This window comes from Schizosaccharomyces pombe (assembly GCF_000002945.2).
Source record: "Schizosaccharomyces pombe strain 972h- genome assembly, chromosome: II".
Classification (NCBI taxonomy): Eukaryota; Fungi; Ascomycota; class Schizosaccharomycetes; order Schizosaccharomycetales; family Schizosaccharomycetaceae; genus Schizosaccharomyces; species Schizosaccharomyces pombe.
The window spans coordinates 2,883,928-2,908,808 of NC_003423.3; the positions used below are offsets into that span (position 1 = coordinate 2,883,928).

At 37.8% G+C, this 24,881-nt stretch overlaps 10 protein-coding genes and 17 long non-coding RNA genes across 27 annotated transcripts; 12 read left to right on the forward strand and 15 right to left on the reverse strand.

The window, feature by feature from the left end:
• Window positions 1-228: 228 nt before the first annotated feature.
• Window positions 229-3,213, reverse strand: SPOM_SPNCRNA.1558. The gene has a single exon (NR_150448.1). It is a non-coding gene; the product is annotated as a non-coding RNA (long non-coding RNA).
• qcr10 (ubiquinol-cytochrome-c reductase complex subunit Qcr10) lies at window positions 395-989 on the forward strand. Its single transcript, NM_001022101.3, has 5 exons — window positions 395-444; window positions 487-557; window positions 610-653; window positions 704-753; window positions 798-989. Exons 1-5 carry the CDS (start codon window positions 433-435, stop codon window positions 858-860), a joined length of 240 nt encoding a protein of 79 aa, NP_596182.1. The 5' UTR covers window positions 395-432; the 3' UTR covers window positions 861-989.
• Window positions 1,709-2,609, forward strand: SPOM_SPNCRNA.1559. Its single transcript, NR_150449.1, has one exon. It is a non-coding gene; the product is annotated as a non-coding RNA (long non-coding RNA).
• Window positions 3,089-3,316, forward strand: SPOM_SPNCRNA.5867. Its single transcript, NR_195218.1, has one exon. It is a non-coding gene; the product is annotated as a non-coding RNA (long non-coding RNA).
• A 206-nt stretch (window positions 3,317-3,522) lies between these two features.
• On the reverse strand, window positions 3,523-4,128 carry SPOM_SPNCRNA.5868. The gene has a single exon (NR_195219.1). It is a non-coding gene; the product is annotated as a non-coding RNA (long non-coding RNA).
• Window positions 4,129-4,264: 136 nt separating this feature from the next.
• Window positions 4,265-8,082, reverse strand: SPOM_SPNCRNA.1560. The gene has a single exon (NR_150451.1). It is a non-coding gene; the product is annotated as a non-coding RNA (long non-coding RNA).
• rsv1 (DNA-binding transcription repressor Rsv1) lies at window positions 4,523-6,052 on the forward strand (the record flags this gene model as incomplete). The annotated part of the gene is made up of 1 exon (NM_001022102.2): window positions 4,523-6,052. One exon carries the CDS (start codon window positions 4,523-4,525, stop codon window positions 5,807-5,809), a length of 1,287 nt encoding a protein of 428 aa, NP_596183.1. The 3' UTR covers window positions 5,810-6,052.
• Window positions 6,718-7,896, forward strand: rbd3 (mitochondrial rhomboid family peptidase Rbd3; the record flags this gene model as incomplete). Its single annotated transcript, NM_001022103.1, has 1 exon — window positions 6,718-7,896. One exon carries the CDS (start codon window positions 6,718-6,720, stop codon window positions 7,894-7,896), a length of 1,179 nt encoding a protein of 392 aa, NP_596184.1.
• Window positions 8,083-8,201: 119 nt separating the features above from the next.
• On the reverse strand, window positions 8,202-10,891 carry lcf2 (long-chain-fatty-acid-CoA ligase). The gene has a single exon (NM_001022104.3). The coding sequence runs from the start codon at window positions 10,479-10,481 to the stop codon at window positions 8,412-8,414; it is 2,070 nt and encodes a 689-aa protein (NP_596185.1). The 5' UTR covers window positions 10,482-10,891; the 3' UTR covers window positions 8,202-8,411.
• Window positions 10,892-11,489: 598 nt separating this feature from the next.
• Window positions 11,490-11,697, reverse strand: SPOM_SPNCRNA.5869. The gene has a single exon (NR_195220.1). It is a non-coding gene; the product is annotated as a non-coding RNA (long non-coding RNA).
• Window positions 11,698-11,789: 92 nt separating this feature from the next.
• On the forward strand, window positions 11,790-12,660 carry SPOM_SPBP4H10.12 (protein with a role in ER insertion of tail-anchored membrane proteins; the record flags this gene model as incomplete). Its single annotated transcript, NM_001431025.1, has 3 exons — window positions 11,790-11,896; window positions 12,074-12,532; window positions 12,589-12,660. The coding sequence occupies exons 1-3, from the start codon at window positions 11,873-11,875 to the stop codon at window positions 12,658-12,660; spliced, it is 555 nt and encodes a 184-aa protein (NP_001417965.1). The 5' UTR covers window positions 11,790-11,872.
• SPOM_SPNCRNA.5870 lies at window positions 11,813-12,772 on the reverse strand. Its single transcript, NR_195221.1, has one exon. It is a non-coding gene; the product is annotated as a non-coding RNA (long non-coding RNA).
• A 13-nt stretch (window positions 12,773-12,785) lies between these two features.
• On the reverse strand, window positions 12,786-13,182 carry SPOM_SPNCRNA.5871. The gene has a single exon (NR_195222.1). It is a non-coding gene; the product is annotated as a non-coding RNA (long non-coding RNA).
• Window positions 13,160-13,706, forward strand: rps2302 (40S ribosomal protein uS12). Its single transcript, NM_001022106.3, has one exon. It carries the CDS (start codon window positions 13,173-13,175, stop codon window positions 13,602-13,604), a length of 432 nt encoding a protein of 143 aa, NP_596187.1. The 5' UTR covers window positions 13,160-13,172; the 3' UTR covers window positions 13,605-13,706.
• On the reverse strand, window positions 13,406-13,639 carry SPOM_SPNCRNA.5872. Its single transcript, NR_195223.1, has one exon. It is a non-coding gene; the product is annotated as a non-coding RNA (long non-coding RNA).
• A 142-nt stretch (window positions 13,707-13,848) lies between the features above and the next one.
• Window positions 13,849-15,637, reverse strand: SPOM_SPBP4H10.14C (uncharacterized protein). Its single transcript, NM_001022107.3, has one exon. The coding sequence runs from the start codon at window positions 15,277-15,279 to the stop codon at window positions 14,353-14,355; it is 927 nt and encodes a 308-aa protein (NP_596188.1). The 5' UTR covers window positions 15,280-15,637; the 3' UTR covers window positions 13,849-14,352.
• SPOM_SPNCRNA.5873 lies at window positions 13,989-16,434 on the forward strand. The gene has a single exon (NR_195224.1). It is a non-coding gene; the product is annotated as a non-coding RNA (long non-coding RNA).
• SPOM_SPNCRNA.5874 lies at window positions 15,901-16,639 on the reverse strand. Its single transcript, NR_195225.1, has one exon. It is a non-coding gene; the product is annotated as a non-coding RNA (long non-coding RNA).
• Window positions 16,640-17,181: 542 nt separating this feature from the next.
• On the forward strand, window positions 17,182-18,738 carry SPOM_SPNCRNA.1561. The gene has a single exon (NR_150452.1). It is a non-coding gene; the product is annotated as a non-coding RNA (long non-coding RNA).
• Window positions 17,420-18,680, reverse strand: SPOM_SPNCRNA.1562. Its single transcript, NR_150453.1, has one exon. It is a non-coding gene; the product is annotated as a non-coding RNA (long non-coding RNA).
• Window positions 18,739-18,817: 79 nt separating the features above from the next.
• Window positions 18,818-20,260, reverse strand: SPOM_SPNCRNA.5875. The gene has a single exon (NR_195226.1). It is a non-coding gene; the product is annotated as a non-coding RNA (long non-coding RNA).
• On the forward strand, window positions 19,123-22,141 carry aco2 (aconitase/ribosomal domain-containing protein). The gene is made up of 2 exons (NM_001022108.4): window positions 19,123-21,889; window positions 21,930-22,141. The coding sequence occupies exons 1-2, from the start codon at window positions 19,158-19,160 to the stop codon at window positions 21,952-21,954; spliced, it is 2,757 nt and encodes a 918-aa protein (NP_596189.3). The 5' UTR covers window positions 19,123-19,157; the 3' UTR covers window positions 21,955-22,141.
• SPOM_SPNCRNA.5876 lies at window positions 20,374-21,081 on the reverse strand. Its single transcript, NR_195227.1, has one exon. It is a non-coding gene; the product is annotated as a non-coding RNA (long non-coding RNA).
• On the reverse strand, window positions 22,035-23,312 carry SPOM_SPBP4H10.16C (phosphatase activator). The gene has a single exon (NM_001022109.3). The coding sequence runs from the start codon at window positions 23,195-23,197 to the stop codon at window positions 22,310-22,312; it is 888 nt and encodes a 295-aa protein (NP_596190.1). The 5' UTR covers window positions 23,198-23,312; the 3' UTR covers window positions 22,035-22,309.
• Window positions 22,557-22,759, forward strand: SPOM_SPNCRNA.5877. The gene has a single exon (NR_195228.1). It is a non-coding gene; the product is annotated as a non-coding RNA (long non-coding RNA).
• On the reverse strand, window positions 23,251-24,693 carry SPOM_SPBP4H10.17C (carboxyl methyl esterase). Its single transcript, NM_001022110.3, has one exon. The coding sequence runs from the start codon at window positions 24,469-24,471 to the stop codon at window positions 23,446-23,448; it is 1,026 nt and encodes a 341-aa protein (NP_596191.1). The 5' UTR covers window positions 24,472-24,693; the 3' UTR covers window positions 23,251-23,445.
• SPOM_SPNCRNA.5878 lies at window positions 23,433-24,624 on the forward strand. Its single transcript, NR_195229.1, has one exon. It is a non-coding gene; the product is annotated as a non-coding RNA (long non-coding RNA).
• Window positions 24,694-24,881: the final 188 nt, after the last annotated feature.

Here is a 24,881-nt window from a genome sequence, read left to right on the forward strand (position 1 = left end):
CCTATATTGATCAGTTTTTCACTTTGTATAATTTTATATCTGATTTTATGCCTAACTTTGCTTCAAGTGAAAAATGTTGCCTAACTTTTTACGTTTTCAATGCGTTTGTTTATTTCTTAATAAAGCTAAGTAACAATGGTCTACTTGATATACGGCTTGTCAATTTATTCAATAACAAAAAACTGTTGTTGACTTCGCATCATCTACTATTAAAGCAATAAGTATGAAGTTTGTATGTAAAATCATGTTAACTGTTTAAAATCCATTTAAATTCGAAGCACAGCTTGGGAAGTATATTTTCTAATACCCAATAGGGGAGAACGGAATGTAACGCAACTTATCATAGTTTGCTAGGAAGATATATATCAGGTGGGTGACTCAATAAAATAACTCCATCGACCTCCTCTCTCATTTTGTTGAAAATTAGTTACAATGATTTCTTTCGTAAGTTTATATCGTTAAAAAGGATGATTTTAACATGATTAGTTTCCCAATAAGCCCATGTATCATGTTCAACCTCACATTTCTTTCATCACCCCTGAAAGAACTATGAAAACGTAGGATTGCTGAATCTAACTTCAATATATGATTATTAACATTAAATTTTAGTATTCCTGCCTTTTCCCGTTGGGCCTTTGCAGCCGTAGCCGGCGGTAAGTTGACTAAAAAAATGTGTGCGTATGCATACTAATAAGCTATGAAGTGTTTGTTTTTGCTATGCAGGTTCCTAAGGTTAAGACTACTATTCTTCAGGTATGATTTAGCAAGTGTAAAAGATTGCAACTAACAAGGGACAGCCTATCGCATTCATTGGCGACCACTTTAAAGACAAGACTCCTGAAGAAGACAAGTGGTTGTAAGTTACTATCAGTTCTTCTTTTACTTCATTTATCGAAGTATTTGACTGGAAACACTACCATTGCAATTTTTTTTGGTAGCTGTTTAGTCTTTTTTTCGATTAGCATGAATCAATGATTTCGTGAAAGACACTGGATAGAGTAAAGTAGGAGGAAGGGGGTGATAAAGTAAAGTGGGGATAAAGTAGAGAAAGAAGTAAAGGAGATATTAGAAGCGGCGGGTAAAACATGCACTAAAAGAAGTATATGAAAAGAGATAGTATAATCATAAAGAGAAAGAGGTCATAGCAATTCTCATGCAAGATAAAGGTCTAAAATTCGAGCTAGAGACAAGCTAAGTTAAAGGAGTGAGTTTAGGGATCATCGAAGATGATATGCTGGAAAGATGTTGGGTTGAGGAAGCGAATGATTTCAAATCTACCAATATACAAATACAAAAGCCATTGAGGAAAGCGAATGAAGAAGTTTACAAAATAATTTAATAAATAAATTAATAAATAAGAAGAAGGAAAATTAGAATTGTACTATGTTATATAGTAGTTTTGTTTAGAAGGTGTAATGGAGTTTAAGAGACAAAACTATGCTTGCGATCCGAGTCAATATACAAAGTTAAAAAGAATGTATAAGTGAAAGGAAAGACTGTTGATAATAGGATAATTGTTTGTATTTCGTTCAAAAGACTATTTATCGGTGGGGCGATAATTAGATTGATATAGCGATGATTCTCTCGTTGAAAGATGCCCCATGTCTTATTGTGCCCAAAAAATTTTCGCTTCCAGAAAATGTCACGTTCATATACATAAATGTTTCCCCACTACATTTTTGAAGGCGCTAATTTTGCTGAAAAGTAAATCCGATTTCGGTGGCTTTAGTATAGTATACAGGAGGAGTGGGTAGAATATTTTGCCAGTAAGTAAATAGTAAATTAGGTCAGATCCGAGACGGGAAGGCAAGAAGAAGGATTGAAAAAGGTTCAAGGAGAAGAGATTCATGAGAGCGATCGAATATCGTTACCACATATCGATCAAGATTATTTTTGTTTTGATTTTTTACTTGAAATCTGGGAACGCATTGCACTAGCAAGATTGCGCGACGCAACGTAACGTATCCTACCGCAACGATTTCATACTAAACGTCCTGTTAAAGGGACAAGCTCGTTAAGCTGGTACTGCTGCAATATCAGCACTCGTTTCAAAGTAGCATGTTGCTCGTAAATACGATATTCTTAGATGACGATGATCCATGCATGACTGATTAATAGTTCGTTTCTTAATTAACGAAGGTGGGTGTGCCCGCGTTACTTAGCTTGGCAAAGGATGAAAAAGTTTATACATGTGTGTGTGTCTAAGGGCATTGCAATTCCATCGCACATATCAACCAAAGTAGGTAAACCAGAGAACCCTTTAAAAAAAAAATAAAAATAAAAAAAGGCTTTCTATTAGCCCGGTAAATGAATTCGACGGATGACTGTCATGATCGATGAATAGTTGGAGTTAGCAATAAAAAAAAAATGAACGATAAGCGGCTAATTTCACATCAAAGGCTCCCGCGTTTCTATACGGACCGAAACACCTGCCGAGGCACGTATCCACTTGTTAAAACAAAAAAAAAACGAAAAACAGAAAAATAAACCCTCAAGAAAGGAATTCTTTCTTTCTATGAGTGTAACAAACATGGGCACTATGAAGATTGTAGACTTTTTAGATAGTACAATAAATAAGATTGCTACGTTCTTCTTGTCATATAATGTAGTCTGATACTTTTTTTTATCGCATTTCTACCGCAGTTTCCCGGGACTTCGTTACGCATGCTACTGCTTTTCAGTCGTCTATCCTACTTACTGTTACTGCTAGTGTGCGCTGCGGGGTGCTTTTGGTTGGCGGAGGTACTCTTGTCTTTAGCCCGCTACACCTGAAATCCCTAGTTTGCCCCGCTCCCCATTGTTCGACCTCGCTACCCTCAGAGCCATTTGATTGACTTTACATTTGGCTTTGTTTGTTTTCCTTTGGTTGGTGAAGGGTTAATTAGAATTTGAATTTCTCAGATGAGAGGGGGGGCTAAACAACGCACGCGTTTTCACCTTCTCCTCCTCTTCATCCCCATCTGCTTTGCTAAGAGATCCATTTCTTACAAATCATCCATACATCCTTAAACAAACTTTCTGCATCTCTCATTCTAGATCGTTGCAAACTTAGTTAACGAAGTTTGTTGGATTTAACAGTATGTGATGCTTAACAACAAGGTTACATACTTGGTTTAGTAGTTTTGGGGGGAATTAGGGGTTGAACCTTAAATGCTTTACCGGCATCAACTCGCTGCTAGATTTTGGTTAGGACTGGTTCGCGAGCGAGGCCTTACCTCCAAATTAGCCTGGTTAATCCCCACTTTATACCGTCAGTGCAAAGCATGCCATTTCGTCACGATTACCCAATGAACCAATGAGAGGGTTTGCCCTTGGAAAAAGCCTTAGGCCATATGGGAGTCATAAAATTAGGAAACTGGAGAAAATCCACTTTACCCCGCTTTTGCATCGTAAGTAAACAATGGGGTAAATCACCTAGTTTCAAGTCGTAAATTTCTCTTCCTTTACTTATTACCCCAAAAGCAGCAATTTTCACATTTTTTCAAGGCCGAAGGTGGTTGCAGCTTACTTGTTGTATACTCACTTGAATTCATATCGTTGAGCTTGTCCTTTTGTCTACTAGAATTCTCAGCTCTCCTGTTTTCTTCCTTGTCAGTGTTGACGGTTTTTTCTCCTTTTTTTTTCTTTCTACGTGTCTCAAGCTCTTCTTCCTTTCCTCTTGACACACAAATATTATTAAATTAAACAAAAAATCCTTCTCATCTATTTTCCACTCTTCAAGCCTCGTAGACCGCTGCTTGCCTTATTACTTCCAATCGTCTAGTCTGTCGAGTCGTTCTGCCTTTCATAGCCTCTGCCTTTTCTTCTATTGGCATCAAATTTCAACTTTCTTGTATCCCTCGACGTATTTTCAGTCTGTAATCGTGCCGTAGCACTCTTTCACCCTTGGTTTAAGCACATCTCCTTGCTAGCAATTCGCTGCTTCTTCTCTTGCCCCATTGCAACTAATTTCGTTTCTACTTTCAAATTTTTGTTTTTGTTTTTCTTTCCTTGTGTTTTGTTGTTTCCTAGCGCTGGTCTCTTCATTTTTTTGCTTGCCAAGGGGTTTCTTCGATTTCGACTAAAAACCTTTCATATTTACTTCGACGGGCGTTTACTTGTTTCCATCTGCTGCACAATCGCCTTTTTTTATTACGGCTAAGACACGAACTTTAGATTTTGAACTGTGTGAGTAATCCCCGATTACTCAATTTTAATACAAAGAATAAAGATTTGTCGAAAAAGATGAATGAAGCCTCAACTTCATTTTAGCCTTTTCTTTTTTATTGTTATACTATAAAAGCTTTCTTAATACAAAGTTTATCTACTTCCCCCACAATCTTAATTCTTTTTTTTTACTACTTCCTTCTCGACAATTGCCTGCTTGATCCGCTGGTTCGCGTGTATTCCCGTTGATTCGTGCTTAATTTGGAATCGGCCTTTTCCACTCTACTAATCTTTACCTCTAGTAAACCTTTCCTTTAATTTGAGAATATAAGAAATTCTCTGTCTTTATTTAAGTGCTTTTTGGTTCTCCCGCAAAATGAAAAGTTACGAATGCCCCTTTTGCAAGCGTGTTTTTCATCGTCAAGAACACCAAGTCCGTCACATTCGGAGCCACACAGGTGAAAAGCCTTTCGAATGCAGCTATCCAAGTTGCAAAAAACGCTTCACGAGAAGAGATGAATTGATCAGACATGTTAGAACACACTTGCGAAAGGCCCTTGTTACTCCGGAGCAGACACTGGATGTCAACCTCCACAAAGCCCCTGATTCGAAACCGGAAGGTGACAAGTCTACAGGTCAAGAAGCTGATAAAAGTCAAAATCAAAGCAAGGATGGCTCGATTACTGACCCGGTTCAAGCCGCTGTACTTGCTCTTTCAGTTGCTTACGCCAAACCCACCTCTGTCTCGCTGTCTCCCACCGACTTGCAAGCCCAATCTAAGCTAATTGAAAAACCAAGAAGACGTTCCGCCTCCAATGCCACCGGCTCCTTAAATAAAAAAAATCAAGATCCTTTGAGACGGTTTTCTATTTCAGAATCAGCAGGCGCTGCTGCTCCAACTCCTTCTCCCTCCAATTCTAAAAGTCCACCTTCCGAAAACAGAAAGAATCGTTTACAAAACGTTCTTTCACCAATTGCTAGCAACAACGTCCCTGATTTTAATCAGAATTATCCTACAGAATCGAATCCTATGTTTTTATCAACACCACGCTTCCAAAACACTAATGGACAGCGTACCTTGACCGTTCCCGTGTCTGTTTGGGATGCTCGTCAACCTCCTACTTCATCCCGTTCAGGTCTACCTCTTTCAGTGATGTATAATCATTTCCCGTCCGTCCCCATTCCTCCAGCGACTGTTAATGACACAAGCATGGAATATTATCTTCCTAATGCTTATCCTCATCCTACTGGAATTTCTTTACCCTTTTATCCATTCGACAGTGGTATCCCTGTTTCGCCCAACATTCCGGTTTCTCCTAGTTCATCCTTTGTTCCAATGTATCCTACTACCTTTCCGTCAAGTAAACCACAGATTGTTAACGCACCTCCCGCCCCTTCCTACTTTTCTCCAGGCAGTTCATTTGGTGCACAACTTTGCGCCAACGGCTCCACATTACTAAGGGCCGATACTAAACAGTACGGCCTTGCTTTACCAAAGATAACTAATTCTAACTTAATAAGTCCAAATCAGACATTTAATCCTGTTAAAAGCAGTGTCAAAGCTCTTCCTACCCTGGAGCCTCCTTCAAGTCCGTCTCACGCTACCGCCACCTCTTCTTTGCATACCTTGTTCCATACTGCTCCTTCCAGATCTTATGATTAAGGTAGCTATTGAAGCCATGATAGGTGAATGAATCCGCTCACTTATTTACATTTTGAAGTCTTTTTACTGATCGTTTTTTGGTTCTTAACCGAGGTAACACCTTGTAAAGTATTGTCCTATCCTCCACAATTTTGAGGTAACATTTCCGCAGCTTAAATTCTGAGTTTATGATGACGTCGAAAGTAGGTTGCAACAGATTGCGACTGTTTCAACTTCCTAGTTTCGTTTACCCTCTTCGTCTTTAATAAACCATTCAATTTTTTTTACGTTTTTTTTTCTTTTTTTAAAAAAACTAATTATATATACCTTTTTTCCTTTTTACGCTTACCTGAAACGAAGAAATTGACGTCTTTGGTTCCTTCCTCCCTGACTGACTTGAGTTGCCCAGGTCTGTGACAAGCCAGTTGGAAAGCTAGCTAGCTATCCCATCCGCACATTGTTATATATTCACGTCCTCGGAAATCCAACTTCTTTGCAAATTCTTATAAAAAAGATCTTACTTGTTATAAACCACGAGTTAATGTAACAAACACGTTTTTGTTTTAAGTTCTTCATTTCACACTAACGGCGCGTGCTGCTTGAGTTTGTTTTGAGAAAAGTTACCTTTGGAAACATCTGTGTTTACTACTTATTTATTTGATTAACGACTTTTCATTACCATCCATCCAACTTCATCATCCCTCTTTTATTTTTTTTGACGTAAAATAATTTTAAAACATTTGGCTTCTGCCTTTAGTTTCAAAAATCCTTACTTCCAAACCTGCAAATTCCTCAAAACTGAAAAGCCTACGAGTAAAATAAATTATATCATTTCGTTTTCAAATCCTTTTTTGGCTGTTGTACACAATTCCTCAATCCAAAGTCTGGATTTTGTTTTTATCCTGACCAAAACTATTAGTTCTCTTACAATGTGTATATCATCCAGCTCTTTATTGTGTGGTATCAATTCTCTCAAATATGCTTCAAATCGCGTGGGAATTTTAATCCCACCTTTCCAAACAGCTAGTTCTTTAAATATTTTTCGCCCATATGTGATTTTTTCCCGTAGCCATCGTTCTTTGTCATCCGTTGACGTCTCATCGCCTTCTCTACCTTTGCGAGAGCATTTGCCACTCAAGAATGTATATTCACAAGTCCCTCTTTTGCCAGTGTGGAGTCCGATACCAAAAGGACCTAGACGATTTCTATTACCCCCAAAATTTCACTACCGTCTTTCTCCACCGCCAGGTGAGTTTAAATCCAGTCCACGTGTGGCAATTATGGTTGCTGTAATAGTTTGTCTTGTTAATGGAGTTGTCTTTTGGCATTGGGACTTAGCTAGGGATGAAGCTATTAGATTGCATGACTTCAAACGGTTTCGGTTTATGATGACCCATGCGCAAGCTTCTTTATTCAATTTGTATGAAGGCCGGTGGTGGACATTGGTAGTTAGCATCTTTTCGCATCAGAATTTAGCACATCTACTTGTAAATTGTGTTGCTATTTACTCTTTTTTAAGCATTGTCGTTTACAAATTTGGTGTCTGGAAAGCTTTATCCGTGTATCTCGGTGCCGGCGTATTTGGCAATTATGTTGCACTTCAAAGGATGATGAATGAAGAGAATCCATTTGCTACTCTTCCTAACGGCCCTACTAAGGTATGGGACTTGCTTTTTCCAAAAGGTCCATATCCTCCCATCTCAAGACCTGCTTTGTACTTGGGCAGCAATCCGGAATATGGACCTATTATTCGTACCGCTACGTTTGTCCCCCAAAGTTGGGCTACTGGATTACTTGGAGCATCTGGAGCTGTTTATGCTACCGCAGCAATTTTTGCTTGTTTGTTTCCCTACACAGAGTTTTTCCTATTTTTCGTGTATCCCGTCAAGGCTGGTATATTTATGCCACTCGATTTTATTGCAGAATATGTTCTTTGTCTTCTCAATTATGAAAAAAAGTTTCATGTTGCTTTTGACGCTCATGTTTCAGGTACATTCTTTGGTGTTGTCAGCTCTCTTTTTCTTTTACCAGCCATGTGGAAGAGAAGAAGTTTGTATTGTGTAGGAATTGTTAAAAAAAGGATCTGGTCAAACAAAGCTAAGGCTTGAGGAACTTCGGCCACCATATATTTATTTACTCTGTATGTAACACAACTTATTACCAAGTGTTATTGACGGTAATGTTCATTCATTGTTAACGTAGTTTTACATATACATCATGATTTGATATTAATAATTCTCGATTGAATTAATTAACGAAGGTTTATAGGAATAAAACATTTACACAGGTTTATGTTCGTTCATAATAGTTTCCTTAACGACTAGAAAACCTCTATAATTATACATATTTACTGTAATAATATGGCATTTAAAAAATTCAAAACATACTAAAGATTCGAATGAACAAGTACATACAAACGACGAAAACTTTGAATTCATTGATATGAACATGTATTATTAAAGTATTCAACAAGATAGCGTAGAATGCATAAAGATTAATTTAATATAATGATGCAAATAAGATTCTTCTTTAAATTCATCATCAAAGAAGAGAAGAAATAACTGAAAAAGGAGCGCAATTATATATCACAAAGATAATAAAACGAAAAAACAACTGTAAGCAATCAATGTTTTTTACTATAAGCCTTCTGAATTTCGTCTGAGTAGTGTGCTACAATAACTTGACGTTTCACTTTACGAGATGCAGTCAAGAAATTATTTTCCGCAGTCCATTCAAAGTCACTGAGAACAACGCCTTCAGGAATTTCAATTGAAGCAAGACGTTGTTGCTTTCCAATGTTAATCAATTCCTTAAGGATAAGATGTTGAACACCACTGTCCTTACAGAGATTAGTCAGTGTATCATTAGGATTGCCGTTAAATGAAGAACCACTGTTTTTAGTCAGGTAGGTGCGTAAACCATTTTCATCGGGGTTGACAATAACGACTGGCTTAGCATGATTGACATCTGCATAAGCACAAACATTTGAAACTAAAGGACTTGTAAAAAATTGTGCTTCGATTTTCTCAAGTGCAATATATTCACCATTGAGAGATTTCACAATATTCTTTTTCCGATCGATCAAACGCAGAGTATTGCCTTTTGCAATTTCACCAACGTCACCAGTCTTGAACCATCCATCTTCAGTAAATGCGGCCTTGTTATCTTCAGGACGATTGAGATATCCATTGCAAACAGCAGGTCCACGAATCCAAACTTCACCACGAGGTGGGGAGGAATCGGTATAGTATCCTAAATCTGGAATGTCTACTAGTTTAAATTCGATAGAAGGAATAGGGAAACCAACTGTATTAGCATATAAATGCCACTGTTCTGGAGAAAGTACAAAACTTCCAGCACAAGTTTCAGTAAGTCCGTAACCAGGAAGCACAGGGCAAATGCAGGAACTTAAAAAAGCTTGTGTACTAGCTGCTAATGCAGCACCACCAGAAATGCAGTATCGAAGTCTACCTCCAGTAGCTGCCTTGACCTTGTTGAAGACAATGGCATCAAGAGCGGCTGAACCAGGAAGATTTCTTTCGATTAAATATTGCTTCAAGCTAAGGGAACCAGAAAATACCTTTTGTCTATGTGCAGGCATGGAAGAGACTTTAGCTAAAATTCCCTTCTTGATAAGTTCATACACGGCGGGAACGCCAATTAAAACAGTAGGCCTAAATTCAGTAAGGTCACCTTTGCAATTAACAACACTAGCATCCGTCAAGGTGCGAGGAGACGCATAACCCAAAACTCCGCCCCAGTAAAGGCAGCACATCTCAAAAATAAACTCAAAAATATGGGCTAAAGGAAGATAAGCAAGGACATAATCTTTGACATTAATATGTTGGCTCAAAATGCGATTGATACCGCCCAATGCGGCAATGATGTTGCGATGTAACAAAACAACACCTTTGGGTTTACCGGTTGAGCCAGATGTATACATATAACAGCAAATGTCATCGGCTTTAGGAGGATGAGGAGGTTGGGGTTTTTCTTTACCTAAAGAAAGTAAATTATCATAAGTGATGATTTCAACATCAGGAGCGGTAGACTTAACCAATTCAACTAAATCTTCACTAGGAGTAGAGCTGCAAACAATAAGCTTTACCCAAGTTGATTGTTTCAAGGGACCAAGTAATTTGGGAATTAAGTTGGGATCGGTGAAAATAGCCCTAGACTTACACTCGTCGAGGGACGTGTATATACCATCTTCACCAAGGGTTTCATAAGCAGTTACAATAGGAATGGCTTGTGAACTGCAACCTTGAGCAGTCGTGAACCATTTGGCACTGGTGGCAGCAAAAAATAGCATTGTAGTCTCTGAAGTTATTCCCGAGGCTACAAGACCAGAACCAAGTGCAAGAGCAATCTCATAGACCTTATTAAAAGAAATATATTCGTAAGGACCCAGCTCGTAGGTAGTCCACAACTTTTTCTCAACAACCTCTTCGTTGTCAACTTTCCTAATAATTTCTCGCTCCTCTCTGTTCTCTTTGATGAGTTTACGACTGCCCATAGCTTGTTTCTCGCCATGGTTTTTAGCCGCAGTACACAGTAAGTCATAAACGGTGCTGACACCGTCTTCTGGAGTATCTAAAAGCTTTCCCGCCGAGTGGATAGAGCGATATATGTAGGATTCGCCGGGTTGCTTAGAATCCTTTGTTTCGACGCAGTAATAGTCCTTAATATCCATAATGGTGAAATGGTAGAGAGTAGATTAATTAAGAAAAACAAAGAACGAAACCTCGAAAGAAAATCAAGTGAAAAATGAATTAAAATGGTAACAAAACAGAAACACCCTCCGCTGAGAACAAGATTTTCTTAAAAAAAAAAAAAAAAAAAAATTTATTGGGAAAAAAAAGCACTGAACAACACAAACTTCAAGTAAAAGCTGTCGACACGACAAACTTAAAAAATCGTTTGAGTTCGGGTTGCTGGATGGTAGAGAGCAAACCACAATAAGTTAGTTATGAAGTGTATAATCCTGGTATCAAGAAAGAAAACGACCCTTGTAAAAGAGAATGTAATACAAATCAAACAGTGTTTCTAACTTTTACAACAAAAACCAGGTGTTGCAAAGTAGATATGTTGTCGGTGGAAGATAGAAGTTTGTAAACAAAATCCCGTCAAATTAAATTGATTGCGGCGGTGGGTACTGTCACAAAATCGAATGCTTTTACACACTGCGATATCTCACGCCAAGTGTTCCGCTATGCACGAAATCTTTATTGTACACTTAGCGTGGGAACTTGTTTGGATCAGCTAATGACTTGCTATTCGGTTGCAAATAGTGAGTTGAGTCTTAAGCTAGATAAGCTTGTTCTAAAGGATGAATGAAACCTCGTTGCGAGACATTGATGATTTAAATGCCTGTGAACAAAGTGAAAGAATCAGTCGACAGACGATCGTAAGCGACAACTCAAATCCTAATCATCGTTAAGGTTCCAAGTCATTCGATTTACTCCTGCCCGTTCACGTTCAAAAAATTTAACATTGAAAAGATACATACATTATGCTACTACTACATTATGTTACTATATGAATCTCTTCTCAATATTCTATCAACAAATTAGAGTGTAATATGGTAAATGAAAATAGTCGTTTACTTATTTATTATACTTTATAGTGCAATAACATTTGGAGAACAAAGAAATATGTACGCTACGCTAAATGGCTCATTTAACAATGTATGTATAGTTTAGTCGGTAAGGTAAGCTAAGGACAAGTAGAGTAAAGAAAGTAGGTATGGAAAGATGCGGAGATGAACGGAATGGAATTTGCGTAGCTAGCAAACTGTTATATAACTTGTTTATTTGAATCTCATTTTCAAATAGTCTGTGCTATATCGGGTACTATTGAGCATACAAATGTGTAAGTAAGCTAGCTAGCTAGCTTGCCAAATAACGTTAACCAGATGTTGCGTCAACAGGCGGATGAATGCAAAGCTACCTAACTTCTAGACACTTTGTTACTAAGCTGAATTGAACTTTGTTAGCAACGTACGTCCTTCCTACATTCAGTCTCAGGAGTTAAGGAAAATTTGTTTAATTTGGTTGTTTTTCTATTGATCATTGAATTATAACTATGGCTATGACTAATTTGTTGACGGTAAGCAAACCCAGCGTATTAAGCTTGTAGGATGTTTTCAGTATGATACTCAAACATGCTGAATGTTTGTTCGCGTTTCGACGTTAGCGGCACTCGATAAACAGTTGGAAGATTTGATTAAATACGATGAATCCCTCAAATATAAAGCGACAGCTACTAATTTTCATTACTGTGTAGATTTTGAAGCGTACCGATCATCTGGAGGAAAGCTTCTTAAAAAATCCAAATGACAACCTTAAAGAACTTGAGAATATCATCATTGAGCAGGAGGAAGCTCTTCGTTTTTCCTCTCTATCTTATGCAGATTGCTACAGCTTGGGTGTCATTGTTCGTGATCTATATGCAAAGGCGGCTTACACTGCTCCCATTGTCATCGATATTACTTTGAATGGACATCAGGTGTTCCATTTGGCTTATGATGGAAGTAGTCCTGACAACGATGCCTTCATAAAGCGCAAATATGCGACTGTCCAGCGTTTCCGTATGTCAAGTATGCGAATGGGCTTGATGATGGCTCAGCAAGGCACCACTATGCCTGCCAAGTACGATGTTCCAGCGGAGGAGTATGGAGCATTTGGAGGTGGCTTCCCTATTAAACTTACTAGTGGTATTCAAATCGGTGTCTTCTGCATTTCGGTAAGATTTTTAATAACACACCTTACTATATTAATTTTCTCTTACTGACTTTCTAGGGTTTACGCCAAATTCAAGATCACTGTTTAATTGCACGCAGCATTGCAGAATTTTTAACCACTAAGCAATAGTTGAATAGTATATGAGTTATGTTTTCATTTATATCTACACCTCTGAAACCTTTACTTGCAATTTTAAGACATCTTTACCTTTAAAGGTTCGATTAATCAGTAAATCACAAAGAAATTTTCAAAAGAAAAAAAATTGCACAAATTCTTCGTTTGAAAATTATTTCCGGAAAAAAAAAAGAAAAGAAAAGAAAAACTAATGAATAATCGACTTATACTGCTTCTTGCCTTCTTTGACGATCTTATTCATCCCAAATATTCCAATCTACCATGGTTCAAAATTGTAGGGAAAAAATCTTATTAACACACTTTAGCTTTTATCTCTTTAGTTCTTAACAGTAAAACAATAACCTATTATATACATAAATCCTTCGAGTAATTTTTTCCCAATTTCCTACTCTTCCTGTAAAATTGGCTCACGCACATAACAACCCTACCCTAGCGTTTAAAAAGCGGTCACATAATGTTGGTAGCTGAATGTTTGCTGGTTCAGAAGTTAGTTAACACACATCAATATGGGTAAGCCCGCTGGATTGAACGCTGCTCGCAAACTTCGTAACCATCGCCGTGAGGAGCGTTGGGCTGACGCTCATTACAAGAAGCGCTTGTTGGGCACTGCTTATAAGTCATCTCCCTTCGGTGGCTCCTCTCACGCCAAAGGAATTGTCGTTGAAAAAATCGGTGTTGAAGCTAAGCAACCTAACTCTGCCATTCGTAAATGTGTGCGTGTTCAATTGATCAAGAACGGAAAGAAAGTTACAGCTTTCGTCCCCCATGACGGTTGTCTCAACTTTGTCGATGAGAACGACGAGGTTCTTCTCTCTGGTTTCGGTCGTAAGGGCAAGGCTAAGGGTGATATCCCAGGTGTTCGTTTCAAGGTCGTCAAGGTCGCTGGTGTCGGTCTCTCTGCCCTTTTCCATGAAAAGAAGGAAAAACCTAGAGCTTAAGAATAGTAATGCATTTGGTCATAGGTGCCTCTAAATATATCCATGTAAAAAAAACAGTGTTAAAACTATTCTTTCGAGTAACACGGTAGTCTTTGTAGTGATTGAATGAATTAATGGTCGGCTTCATCATTTGTACAATGACCTTACCTTGTTAGATAATCTGAGCAGTTCGAGATATTACTTTTAAACAATAGCTATTTGTGGAAGTTGAATGTTAAGAATTAGCATAATATTGATAGAAACATTGGATTTACTTTTACAATTGTAATTGGTTAATTGTTCGTATCATTGAATACAAAATTGAGCGAAATTAACTTCCTCATCCGTCGAATTTACCGTTAAAAGTTAAAACTTTGTTTTAACCTCTTCAATAAACTATGAGAGTTAAAAGACAAAGGCTAAATCTAACATTGTAAACATTAATGAGTTGCAAGATATTAAAATACATATTCAATGTAATTTGTATACAAGATTTGATTGGCGTAAACAAATTACATAACTGAATGAATGAACTAGAAATGAAACGCACCGAACATCTAATGACAAACGTATAGTCGGTAAGGAAATTCCTATCAAAATGGAGGTAAGGGGAAGCCCTAAAAGGCAGATCTAGGAAGGCATAACTAAAGGACTTTTTGTAGTAATTAGTTTTAAATGTATTAGACGAATAATGAACGAAATCATAGGAACATGGAAACACACAGAACCGGGGAAGTAAAAAGATGGGAACAGGAATCTAATAATAGGTTTAACAACACTTCTTTAATGGTAAAAGCTTTTGCTTCCACTCACTCCACGCGTCTAGTCGTTTGTTATGAACATCACGAATTTCATCAACACTACTCCACCCGGACTCAATCATGCGTCTCTCGGCCGCATCATAGGCAGAGTCGAGTTGAAGAATCTCCTCAAGCAAGAGATCGATCTTCTTTAGCTTCTCAGCAGCATCCATGTTCTTGATGTCGACCGGCGAAGCATCCGTCTTGATACTAGGAGGTTGCGATGCACTATAAAGAGGATCAGGAGAATTTGAAGTAGAAGGATGATTCAAATGACTAGTGGAAACCGACAGTGGTGTTAAATCAGCGGAGTCAAGGGACACCCCAGTAGTAGGGATGCGTAAAGGTTGGTGGGCTTTTGACAAACGCACCATACGAGACGAGGGGAGGAAACGTCGAAGCATGCCAACCACCCGTTTAGAAGAATTACATAAAGGAGAGGAACTATCGGAGGGCGTATTAGAACCATGCTTGGTAAAAGACCATTTGGATTTAGTAGAAGCATTAGATAAAGTGAAATTTTGCGAATCCAAAATGGCGCACTGCCCTCCGAAGTCAGACGGATTAATATCGTCCGTATTTGAATACTGTCTGGATATCGTATCGTCCGAAAACAAATTATTGTTGTTGTGGTCGGACAAGAATGAAGAAGGACTGGGAATGACACCAGAGCTCTGATCTAGAGAAAAATCCCATTCATCAGGAGCTAACGGAGTTACCGGAGTGGTAACTGTATGTAAATCATAAAGAGATTGAGGCGAAAGGTCAGCATCAAAACCTTTAGCAGGAGTGTGGATGGCTAAAGGAGTGTCCAAGCTCAAACCATCAGAACTGTTGTTGCGGTTCGAATGGAAGAGCTCCTCATCAATAAAAGCACGAACCTTTCCAGAAAACATTATGTAAAAAGAAAATTAAAAGGTGAGGACGAGCCTGTTGTAATATTGAAGGGGAAGAGAGGAGTGATGCAGAGTGTTGGCAACAAGACGCAGCAGTAGGTTGTTTTAAACCAGCTGGTAGTGTTTAAATGTTCAAAGCGGAAAAAAAGTATTGTTCCAAGGCTTCTCCAAAACGGTCAACCGCGTATCCTAAGAGTGAAACAAGTTGGGAAAAAAAGAAGAAAACAACAAAGGGTATCAATTTTAGGAGTAGCGGTGAGTGGAAAACTTTTCTTTTCCAGAAGAGGCAATTGGCGCGTTCCCACTTGGAATATCACCTTTTTTAACGACTTTGCAACAAGTGTTAGGGTATGTTGTTGACAGGTTTTTATACAGTCCCCAACTGACAAGTTACGAATAATGTGCCTTAACGGGTTGAAATTCAAGCTTAACGAGTAATAACGGATTACCCTTTTGGACGAAATTTCAAAATAACAATTTGTGCACTGATAGAACGAAGAGGAAAATTAAGTAATTTTCTTTGTTGCTTGCCGGTTTCGTAGAAAAAAGAGAAAATTGGAACAAAGAACCTAGGGAGCTGAATGAATTATAAGGATGTGATAATGCTTGCCTAAGTATGCTGAAATGATGAAAAAGACTGTGAAACCTGGAAATCAATTGCTCTGTTGACCAAAAAGTTAGATATTAATTGGGAAACATACAAACAAAGATGAACGGGATGTCCACTAAAGTATTTAATAAAAAGAAAATGTCCATTTCGAGAAAGGAAGGAGAATCGGCTGTTTCCGGGGAAAAACGAGAGTATAACAATTATAAGATTTAGTACAACTTTTCAGCACGTCTAGCTCATTCTATGATTTGGTCAAAAACAATATAGGAGTTATGGTTAAAAATACAGCGATTCTACAAAACGCAGTAAAGAGTCACAAACGACAAAAAGATGAAGTGGACATGGGCTCATGCAATGAAAATTTTCGATTTTATTAGTAGAGATGTTTGCGCTATGCCATCAATGGCACTAATTTTGCTTTAAAAACATTGTTAGCGACTTGAGGAGGGCTCCCTCATTGAAGGATCAAAAATGTACAAACCTCTCAAGTAGATAAGCCGAATCGGTAGTGCAGATGTAAAGATTTACATTAAAAACATTAATGATGATAATATATCCCTATTGCAAAAATTTGTATCATCATCGCCTTAATATCGCAGAATAATAATTGAAGTAAAGTAAATGACAAATATCGAGAGATACTAGTAAATTAAAGATAATAGGTATTGAACTACGCTTCGATTTCCAATTGCTAGAAAAATGAAAATTTGTGAAATTGTAGCAATTCAATGATCTAGCTAACAGATTTTTTAGGAGTAGAACGTATGGTTTGGTCTAGTACGAGAAAACATATAAGTGACCATCTAAAGAAATAATGAATAAATAAATAAAATAAATTAAAATAAATGAAGATATGTAAATTTAATTTGAAAAGAAATGAAATTATTTTATCAAATATTGTTTGTAAATTGATAAATGATATGAAATAAAACTCGGATACAAAAAAAAAAATATATTTATTTATATATATATTTTAACAAAGTATACTAAACTAATCTTTTCAATGTTTATACATATATATGTATATATATATATATTGTTAAATATGTTTCTAATTCTCTATTTTTTCTAAATTTTTTTTTTTTTTTTTTTGAATTAAACAGTACCACCATCAGCAAAATAAACACTGTAAAAAAAAAATTTGCTTAATTTCTTTTAAAAGTTTAGCAATTGAAATAACTTTTAGAAATTCTTTATGACATTTTATATTCAAGGGGCCGCCTACCTTTTTTTCACTGTAAAGTAAAAGTAAATAAATAAATTAATTAAAAAAATTATTAAAAATTAACAATCCAAAACTCTACACCATTTCTTTATCCATGAGTACATGTTATACCGTTTGGCAAGAGTAAATGCTTTCAAAATACTCAATATGAACTAGCTTTGCTTTCATTCTTGACTATATCAAAAATTTCACTTGTATACTGTTTGTTCTACTGTACTCTTTAGTCCGCGTTCTTCGTTCTTTTGTATTATAATGTACTCTGTGCTTCCTCGCTCCTCCTTACTGTATACAGTCCGGTTTCAATGTGCCTTGTTAATAATTCATTCGTTATATTCTTCACCAATTCTCATTCACTCATTCGTTTATCTAGCGACACTTAATCTTTCTTTTTATTTTTTCACTGAATTTCATATACCTGCATCAAATTCTTCACTGAAATACTCGCTCCTTGTTTACCTATAGTACATGTCTTCACCTAGTACAATTCTCTTTCACATAAATAGCATCTTCAACTTTCCCATCCCTTACTCTGTATGCACCCTTTGAAAGCCAGACTCCATTGGATTCCAAGATACACCACGTTGAAAGTAAGGACCCAATAGTCATATTCACAAATTATAGTATAGTTAAGAAAAATGGAAACGAAGTGTTCATTTAGTCCCACCAACATGGGGCAGCATACTATCTAAAATTTTAGCTTAAACGAGTGGGCCCATTTTTTCTGTATGCACAAAGTATGCACATTGTTTGTTACACTCAAATTTCTATTATGAATAAACAACTCAATTTTATCTCAACTGTCTACTGAACTAAATTTCTCTTTTTTCAAGTAGCATACGGAAATGTTCACAACGGAATGAACGTTGATCATGAGCTAGACCTTACCATCAACACCACCTTCTAAATTAATAGTGCTAGCTAGTGCACTCCCGCTTCCGGGCTACAGTACGGGATGATCAGTATGAACGAGCTAACCTTAATTAGTACTGTGGTTATGGGAAGGGAATTCCATTGGAAGTGGAGTTTCAGTGTACTCACGTTCCTCCACTGTAAACCCCCCTTTTTTTTTCCTTCCTTGCTTTTCATTAATCCTCGCAAAACACCTACAAGCATGACGTTAAAAAACGTTAAGCTTGAGGTAAGAGTCGCCAGTTTCCCTCGCAACCATTTATTACGTAACCCACGCTGCTAGGGATTACGGTAGACATGTGCGTTTCGTTACTATAAGTTACGTAATTCGTAAATTGTTTTTAAAGTGTTTTAAGGATGTGACAGGCTGAGGTTGAGGGTTTCTTGTGTTCTAGATATTCTTATGCAGTCGTAGGTAGGAAGATTGGTTATTGTTTACCGTGTCTACTGGTAACAAACGGTTATTAAAGAACCAATAATGGATATTTGAAAACATCAAGGTGAATTATATAATATAATTTAATATTATAGACATGCCCAAATGACTTAAAACTGGATTGGAAAACGTAAGTTTGTATTAAAAATTTAACTTTGAGGAATTCTAGAATTCTAGTTTATAAGGGTTTATTTTTTTTGCTTTGGCAGTCAGACTATGAGGATGAAAAATCAGCAACGAACAATAGAAAATAGTGTTAATTAATTTACGTAACCATGAACGTAACTTAGCGAAATATTGTAAACAATCTAAAAAAAAATTTTTATTTTCAATTACAATCTGTTATTATTAGTTTTTGAGATTTACCGACATCGTTATTACTTAATAAACAGTGATAACGAGAACGATGGAATTATTCTGAGATTGGAAAAGAAAAGGAGGTCGTGCGTATTGCTAAGAGGTATGGAAGGATGTTCTCCCATCTATTCATCTAATAAACAAAAGAGAGATCGACCTAATGATGAATGATATTGTTAGCGACAAACATTTGGAAAGTTTAAAGATTTTCTTTAATTTTTTCTTAGTAAGTTTTGTGTATTTGTTTGTAGTGATTTAACATGAATGTTTTTTGTTAAAAAGACTTTTTTTGATTCGTTCCTCGTTCCTCCTTTGCACTCCACCAAAAAAAAAGCAACAACATGGCTACATTCGCTAGAATGAAGCTTTGCCTTTCGGGCTCTTCGCAGGCAATTCCATCCAAAGGAATTAGTTTGGTTGCAGCTCGATTCCAAAGCACTGCTTCGAGGGCTTCCTATGTGACACCGCCATATGAGAAGTTGATGGGGAAACTCCAACAAGTTCGCAAGTTTCTTCCTGGTCAAAAGCTCACTTTGGCGGAAAAGGTCCTTTATTCTCATTTGGTTAACCCTGAAGAGAGCTTCAGTGGTGTCTCTCCTTCAGACATTCGTGGCTCCTTGTACCTCAAACTGAATCCCGATCGTGTAGCCATGCAGGATGCCTCTGCTCAAATGGCCTTGCTTCAGTTTATGACGTGTGGTCTTGAAAAAACTATGATTCCCGCTAGCATTCATTGTGACCACTTGATTGTTGGTCATCGTGGTGCCAACAGTGATATCCCCGATAGCATCGCCAATAACAAGGAGATTTTTGATTTTTTGCAAAGTGCCGCTAAAAAGTACGGCATACAGTTTTGGGGCCCAGGAAGTGGCATTATTCACCAAATCGTGCTAGAAAACTATGCCGCTCCTGGTGGAATGATGCTTGGAACAGATTCTCATACTCCCAACGCTGGTGGTTTGGGTATGATTGCCATTGGCGTTGGTGGTGCCGATGCCGTCGATGCTATGACCAATACACCATGGGAGTTAAAAGCTCCCAAAATCATCGGTGTCAACCTTACGGGCGCTATGTCTGGCTGGACTACTCCAAAAGACCTTATACTTCATTTGGCTGGTAAGCTTACCGTTCGTGGTGGTACCGGTCATATTATTGAATACTTTGGCCCTGGTGTTGCGTCCCTCTCTTGCACTGGTATGGCTACTGTTTGTAATATGGGCGCTGAAGTCGGTGCAACCACCTCAATCTTTCCTTATACCGATTCTATGCGTCGCTATCTAATTGCCACACACCGTGCAGAGGTCGCCGATGCTGCGTCGGAGGTTCATAGTGAATACAACTACCTTGCTGCTGATACTGGGGCTAAATATGATCAAATAATTGACATCAACCTTTCGGAACTTACCCCTTCCCTCAATGGTCCCTTCACTCCTGATTTGAGCACTCCTGTTTCAAAATTTGGTGAAGCCATTGAGAAAAACAAATGGCCTAAAAAGTTGTCGGCTGGCCTTATCGGTTCATGTACCAATTCTTCTTACCAAGATATGACTTGTGTTGTCGATGTTGTTGAACAAGCTATATCTGCTGGACTTAAACCAAAGGTTCCATTTTTGGTTACACCGGGTAGTGAGCAAATTCGCGCAACCATTGAACGTGATGGCATTACTGAACGCTTGGAAGAAGCTGGCGCTACTGTGCTGGCAAACGCATGTGGTCCATGCATTGGTATGTGGAAGCGTACCGATGACATTGCTTCAGGCGAGCCAAATGCTATTCTTACAAGTTTCAATCGTAATTTCCGCTCTCGTAATGACGGAAATCCATCGACTATGAACTTCTTGACCAGTCCCGTAATTGTGGCTGCCAAGATTTTTTCCTCTGATCTTGCATTTGATCCCACGCATGATACATTGCAAACACCCGATGGTAAAGCCTTCAAGTTTAGACCCCCTCAGGGCGTCGAGCTTCCTTCGGCTGGATTCATCGCTGGTGACTCTTCCTACATTCCTGAGCCTAATCCTCAGCCTGTTCCGGAAACCGAAGTTACAATCGATCCCAAATCTGATCGTTTGGAGGCCCTTGAACCCTTTGAGCCTTACCAAGGAGGAGAAATGGAAAACCTTAAGGTTGCAGTGAAGGTCAAGGGGAAGTGTACTACCGATCATATTTCTGCCGCTGGTAAATGGTTAAAATACAAAGGCCATCTTAGCAACATTTGTAACAACACACTTATTGGTGCAATGAATGCTGCTACTGGAGAAGTCAATCGTGCCTATGACAATGGCAAAGGCATGACAATTCCTGAGCTGATGTGGAAGTGGAAGAAGGATGGACAACCTTGGTTGGTAGTAGCTGAACATAACTATGGTGAGGGTTCTGCTCGTGAGCATGCAGCTTTGCAACCCCGTGCCATGAATGGTCGTATTATTTTGACCAAATCATTTGCCCGTATTCATGAGACTAATTTGAAGAAGCAAGGCGTTTTGCCTTTAACCTTCGTCAATGAAGCCGACTATGAAAAGATAGATGCAGAGGATAAGGTTTCCACTCGTGGTATTGAACAACTTTTAGAAGGTGTTTTGGACCAGCCTATTACCCTTGTCGTCACTAAGAAAGACGGTTCAGTTGTAGAGATTCCTTGCAAACACACAATGAGTAAAGACCAGATAGAATTTTTCAAGGCCGGTTCAGCTCTTAATTTGATTCGCGAAAAGGCCCATTCTGGCGTGGTAAATCAAAAGGTTATAGATTCAATAAAACAACAACCTGACCACTATGCTGATGCGTATATATTTAATCGTCATTTTGTTATAGCCAAAGGAGATCAACTAGGATTGCCTTTTCACTTGAAAGGTGTCCAGGTTGGTGATACGATACGACTTGATAAAATCGCTTCCTTCGGCTCAAGAGATTTTACTCTCTTTGGTAACCCGTATGTAGACCCTTCATTGTTTACGATTGAAGCGGTTGTATTATCATTCCCTAAAAGCGCATTAAGTGTTCGAGTAAAACACAAGCGTCGTCATCGTCATGATCGTGTAATGAAACATAAACAAACGTATACTATTTTAAGGTAAGTGTGCAGCAATTCTATCATGTTACTAATCATCCAGGGTTACGGAACTCAAACTGAACTAATTCCCTTTCTTCTTTTTATCTAGTCTTCTACTTCACCCATGTATGCTGCTGACAACTAAAACATTTTGTAAATTAATATAATAATTTTGTGTATTAAGGGAAATAGTGACAAGTAATACTGAACGTTGTTCAATAAAATAATAAAAAAAATTTCAGAGAGGATCAAGAAATAATAAAACTCGTAGGAGGAGTACAAATCTAATTTAAGCAATTACAAATCAAGGATTAAGTAGGTAATTGCTGCGCAAAAATAATTCTTGCTCATTTAAAAATAAAGAGGAATAACAAAAACAACAAAAACAACAAAAACACAAAAGAGAAAAAATGCTTTTAAACTTTGAAACATACCCTGTACTTAAACCGCTGCAGTCTCGTACGTATTAGCGCCTAATACAGCAAGTTCCAACGTCCAAACTCTTCTTACCCAAGTTGCAAACTCGATCCCATTGTAGGTGATACTGGTAGAAGAATCCCACCAACACTTCCGAGCTGGTTTCTGCCAAAAGAGGAGCAACTTGTGATAAACAGGAAAATATTCAGGATCAGAGACAGGGCCCTGATCTGCACTAAAATCTAGGTTGGTCAAAGTGACTGAAGTAATACAAGCGCGATGTGGTTCTTGTATTCGCCGTTTCCATTCGTCATCTTCGTGAAATCCGCTGTAGCAAAGCATGCGTACAAGGTTCTTTTCAGCGGAACCTTCTGAGGTGGAGTTTTCGAGATGTAAACAATCAAAGATCTTCTTTTGTTGCAGCAATCGTTGGGCTACACGTTGTTTTAGTTTAAGCAAATCGTTCGGACTAACTTCAATGGCAATATTGGTGGTTGGTGAAATGGGTGGGAGGATAAAAAACTCAATGTCTTCTTTTAACAGAATTATACCACATTTTCCAGGAAAAGAAGGTGGAGGTGGTGATAATGCAATTTCATCATTAGCGGTACGATTTTCGGCCATTTGAAAATAATTTAATATGTACTGAAGTAATGAAGGATCAAAGTCAGCTGTTTGAAATATTAATGGCCTTTGAGTCAGTTGGCATTCTTGAATCTCATAATCCAACAACAGGCCTCTAGGAAATAAACACATCAAGATGGATTCCGGGAGGCCTAAAAGCTGATCTCTACTCAATTCAAATACTGTGTCACGATCGCATAATTGAATAATAATAGGATCTCCTTCATAATTGAAATCGGGATTGGCTGCTACAGTAGGTATTTCCTGAGCCTGAGTTATCACAGACATGAAGGCACAAAAATTCGAGTGTTTAAAAGAGAAGTTTCAATAAAATAAATTATTTTTTAATCAAGGGTAATGATAAATAAAGATACAATCATATATGCGAATGCAACGTACTTATAGGTACTATGAAAGCGGTGCCTTTGATATCGATGCCTACGCAACCTGCACAGCACAACGTTATATGACCATACATACTCCACTATATAACGCATTTTTCTTAGTGTATAATAAAGTTCGTTAAATCATTAAGATTACTGTAGAACAGGAGTAGCACCAACTTTGGGAGGTAAAACCAAAGGTTGATTGCGATGCCAAAAATTTAAAAGTAGAGAGGAAATCTTAGCGGGAACATCTTCATGAACAAAATGACCAGTTTCAGGAAGAATCTCAAGTTGATATTTTCCTTGCATTTGTCCAATTGTTAACGTTTTATCTAGACGATCGGTACCAGCGACAATAAGCATCCTTCCATATGGTGCTCTTAGGAATTTGTCACTTAAACCCTTAAACCAGTCCATCCAATACGGCGATGTTTTGTAAAGATCGGTTCGCCAAACGAATGTGCCATCTTCCTGCTGAACGAGAAGTGAAGGAACTGTAATACAGGCCGATAATCTGTTTCTAGTAACTAAAGTCTTGATATGCCAAGAAATTGCATCATCAATTGATTTAAAGCTAGTAGGACGATTAGAGAGGTACGTTTTCATAAAACCCAATGCTTCCATCGCAGTCCCTTCAACCACATCAATGACAACAAGTCCAGAAGTATTGGGAATAGTTTTTTGAAAAGCACAGTAAGCACAAATGGCACCTCCTAAGCTATGTCCGACCAAAATGATTTTTTCATCAAGCTCAAACATACGTTGAACATAGGAGACTGCGTGAGTAAAGTCCTTAGATAATGTTTCCAAGCTCATATCTGATTCGGGTTCTAACGTTGTTTCTCCATGAGCTCGAAGGTCCAACGCTAAAAAACCAACCTTATTATCTGAATTACTCAAGAGCTCTTGTGTAACCGGTGCAAATGACATGGCACTTGAGCCAGCACCGTGTTGCAAAACAAGTAAGCAACCATCTGGTTGTGGAAGTGTTAAGTACCCATTGATAGTCCCATTCAAAGCCCCACTTTCACCAGGAATTGTTAACTTTTCATCAAAGTAATTTCGCCAATCGCTTAAACTCTCTTCATTATTTAACATTAGTTCCTTGGTTTCGGATGATTGCTCAGATTCATTCTCATAGAGTGTTTGACTGAGTTCTTCTTTACGAAATGCCATTATAAAGTATTATAATATCTTTTTTAGCTTACACGCAGCACTATAAATAGTTCACACGAATTCCTCGTTGGTTTTATGAAGATAGAATATACAATCCCAGAAGCAGAAACGGACCTGATTGAAAAAAAAAAAAATTAATTCAATGTAATTCTGAAATCGATAAATTTTAAAACAAACAATGTGTATTCCCCAGGTAGCTAAGTTGAGTAAATAATATGCAGTGGAAGTTTCCTGTACTTACTGCGGATTCCTCAATGCTCAAATGATTTACACGCCTTCCATCGCCTACGTAAAAAAATTAACGACGTAACATTTAAATATGTTACCTCGCTTTACACCAACGCTATTTTTCCTTACAGACAAATGTGACTAAAATACAATGGTAAAAGTAAGATTGAAAATCATAATTA

Excerpts from the sequence above, each read along its gene's own strand:
- aco2 (NM_001022108.4), top strand. The coding sequence starts at position 19,158 with ATGGCTACATTCGCTAGAATGAAGCTTTGCCTTTCGGGCTCTTCGCAG. Across the intron at positions 21,890-21,929 it reads CAAACGTATACTATTTTAAG|GGTTACGGAACTCAAACTGA; the intron begins GTAAGTGTGCAG and ends CTAATCATCCAG.
- rps2302 (NM_001022106.3), top strand. The coding sequence starts at position 13,173 with ATGGGTAAGCCCGCTGGATTGAACGCTGCTCGCAAACTTCGTAACCAT.
- SPOM_SPBP4H10.14C (NM_001022107.3), bottom strand. The coding sequence starts at position 15,279 with ATGTTTTCTGGAAAGGTTCGTGCTTTTATTGATGAGGAGCTCTTCCAT.
- SPOM_SPBP4H10.16C (NM_001022109.3), bottom strand. The coding sequence starts at position 23,197 with ATGTCTGTGATAACTCAGGCTCAGGAAATACCTACTGTAGCAGCCAAT.
- qcr10 (NM_001022101.3), top strand. Across the intron at positions 558-609 it reads CCTGAAAGAACTATGAAAAC|TATTCCTGCCTTTTCCCGTT; the intron begins GTAGGATTGCTG and ends ATTAAATTTTAG. Across the intron at positions 654-703 it reads CTTTGCAGCCGTAGCCGGCG|TGTTTGTTTTTGCTATGCAG; the intron begins GTAAGTTGACTA and ends TAAGCTATGAAG.
- SPOM_SPBP4H10.17C (NM_001022110.3), bottom strand. The coding sequence starts at position 24,471 with ATGGCATTTCGTAAAGAAGAACTCAGTCAAACACTCTATGAGAATGAA.
- lcf2 (NM_001022104.3), bottom strand. The coding sequence starts at position 10,481 with ATGGATATTAAGGACTATTACTGCGTCGAAACAAAGGATTCTAAGCAA.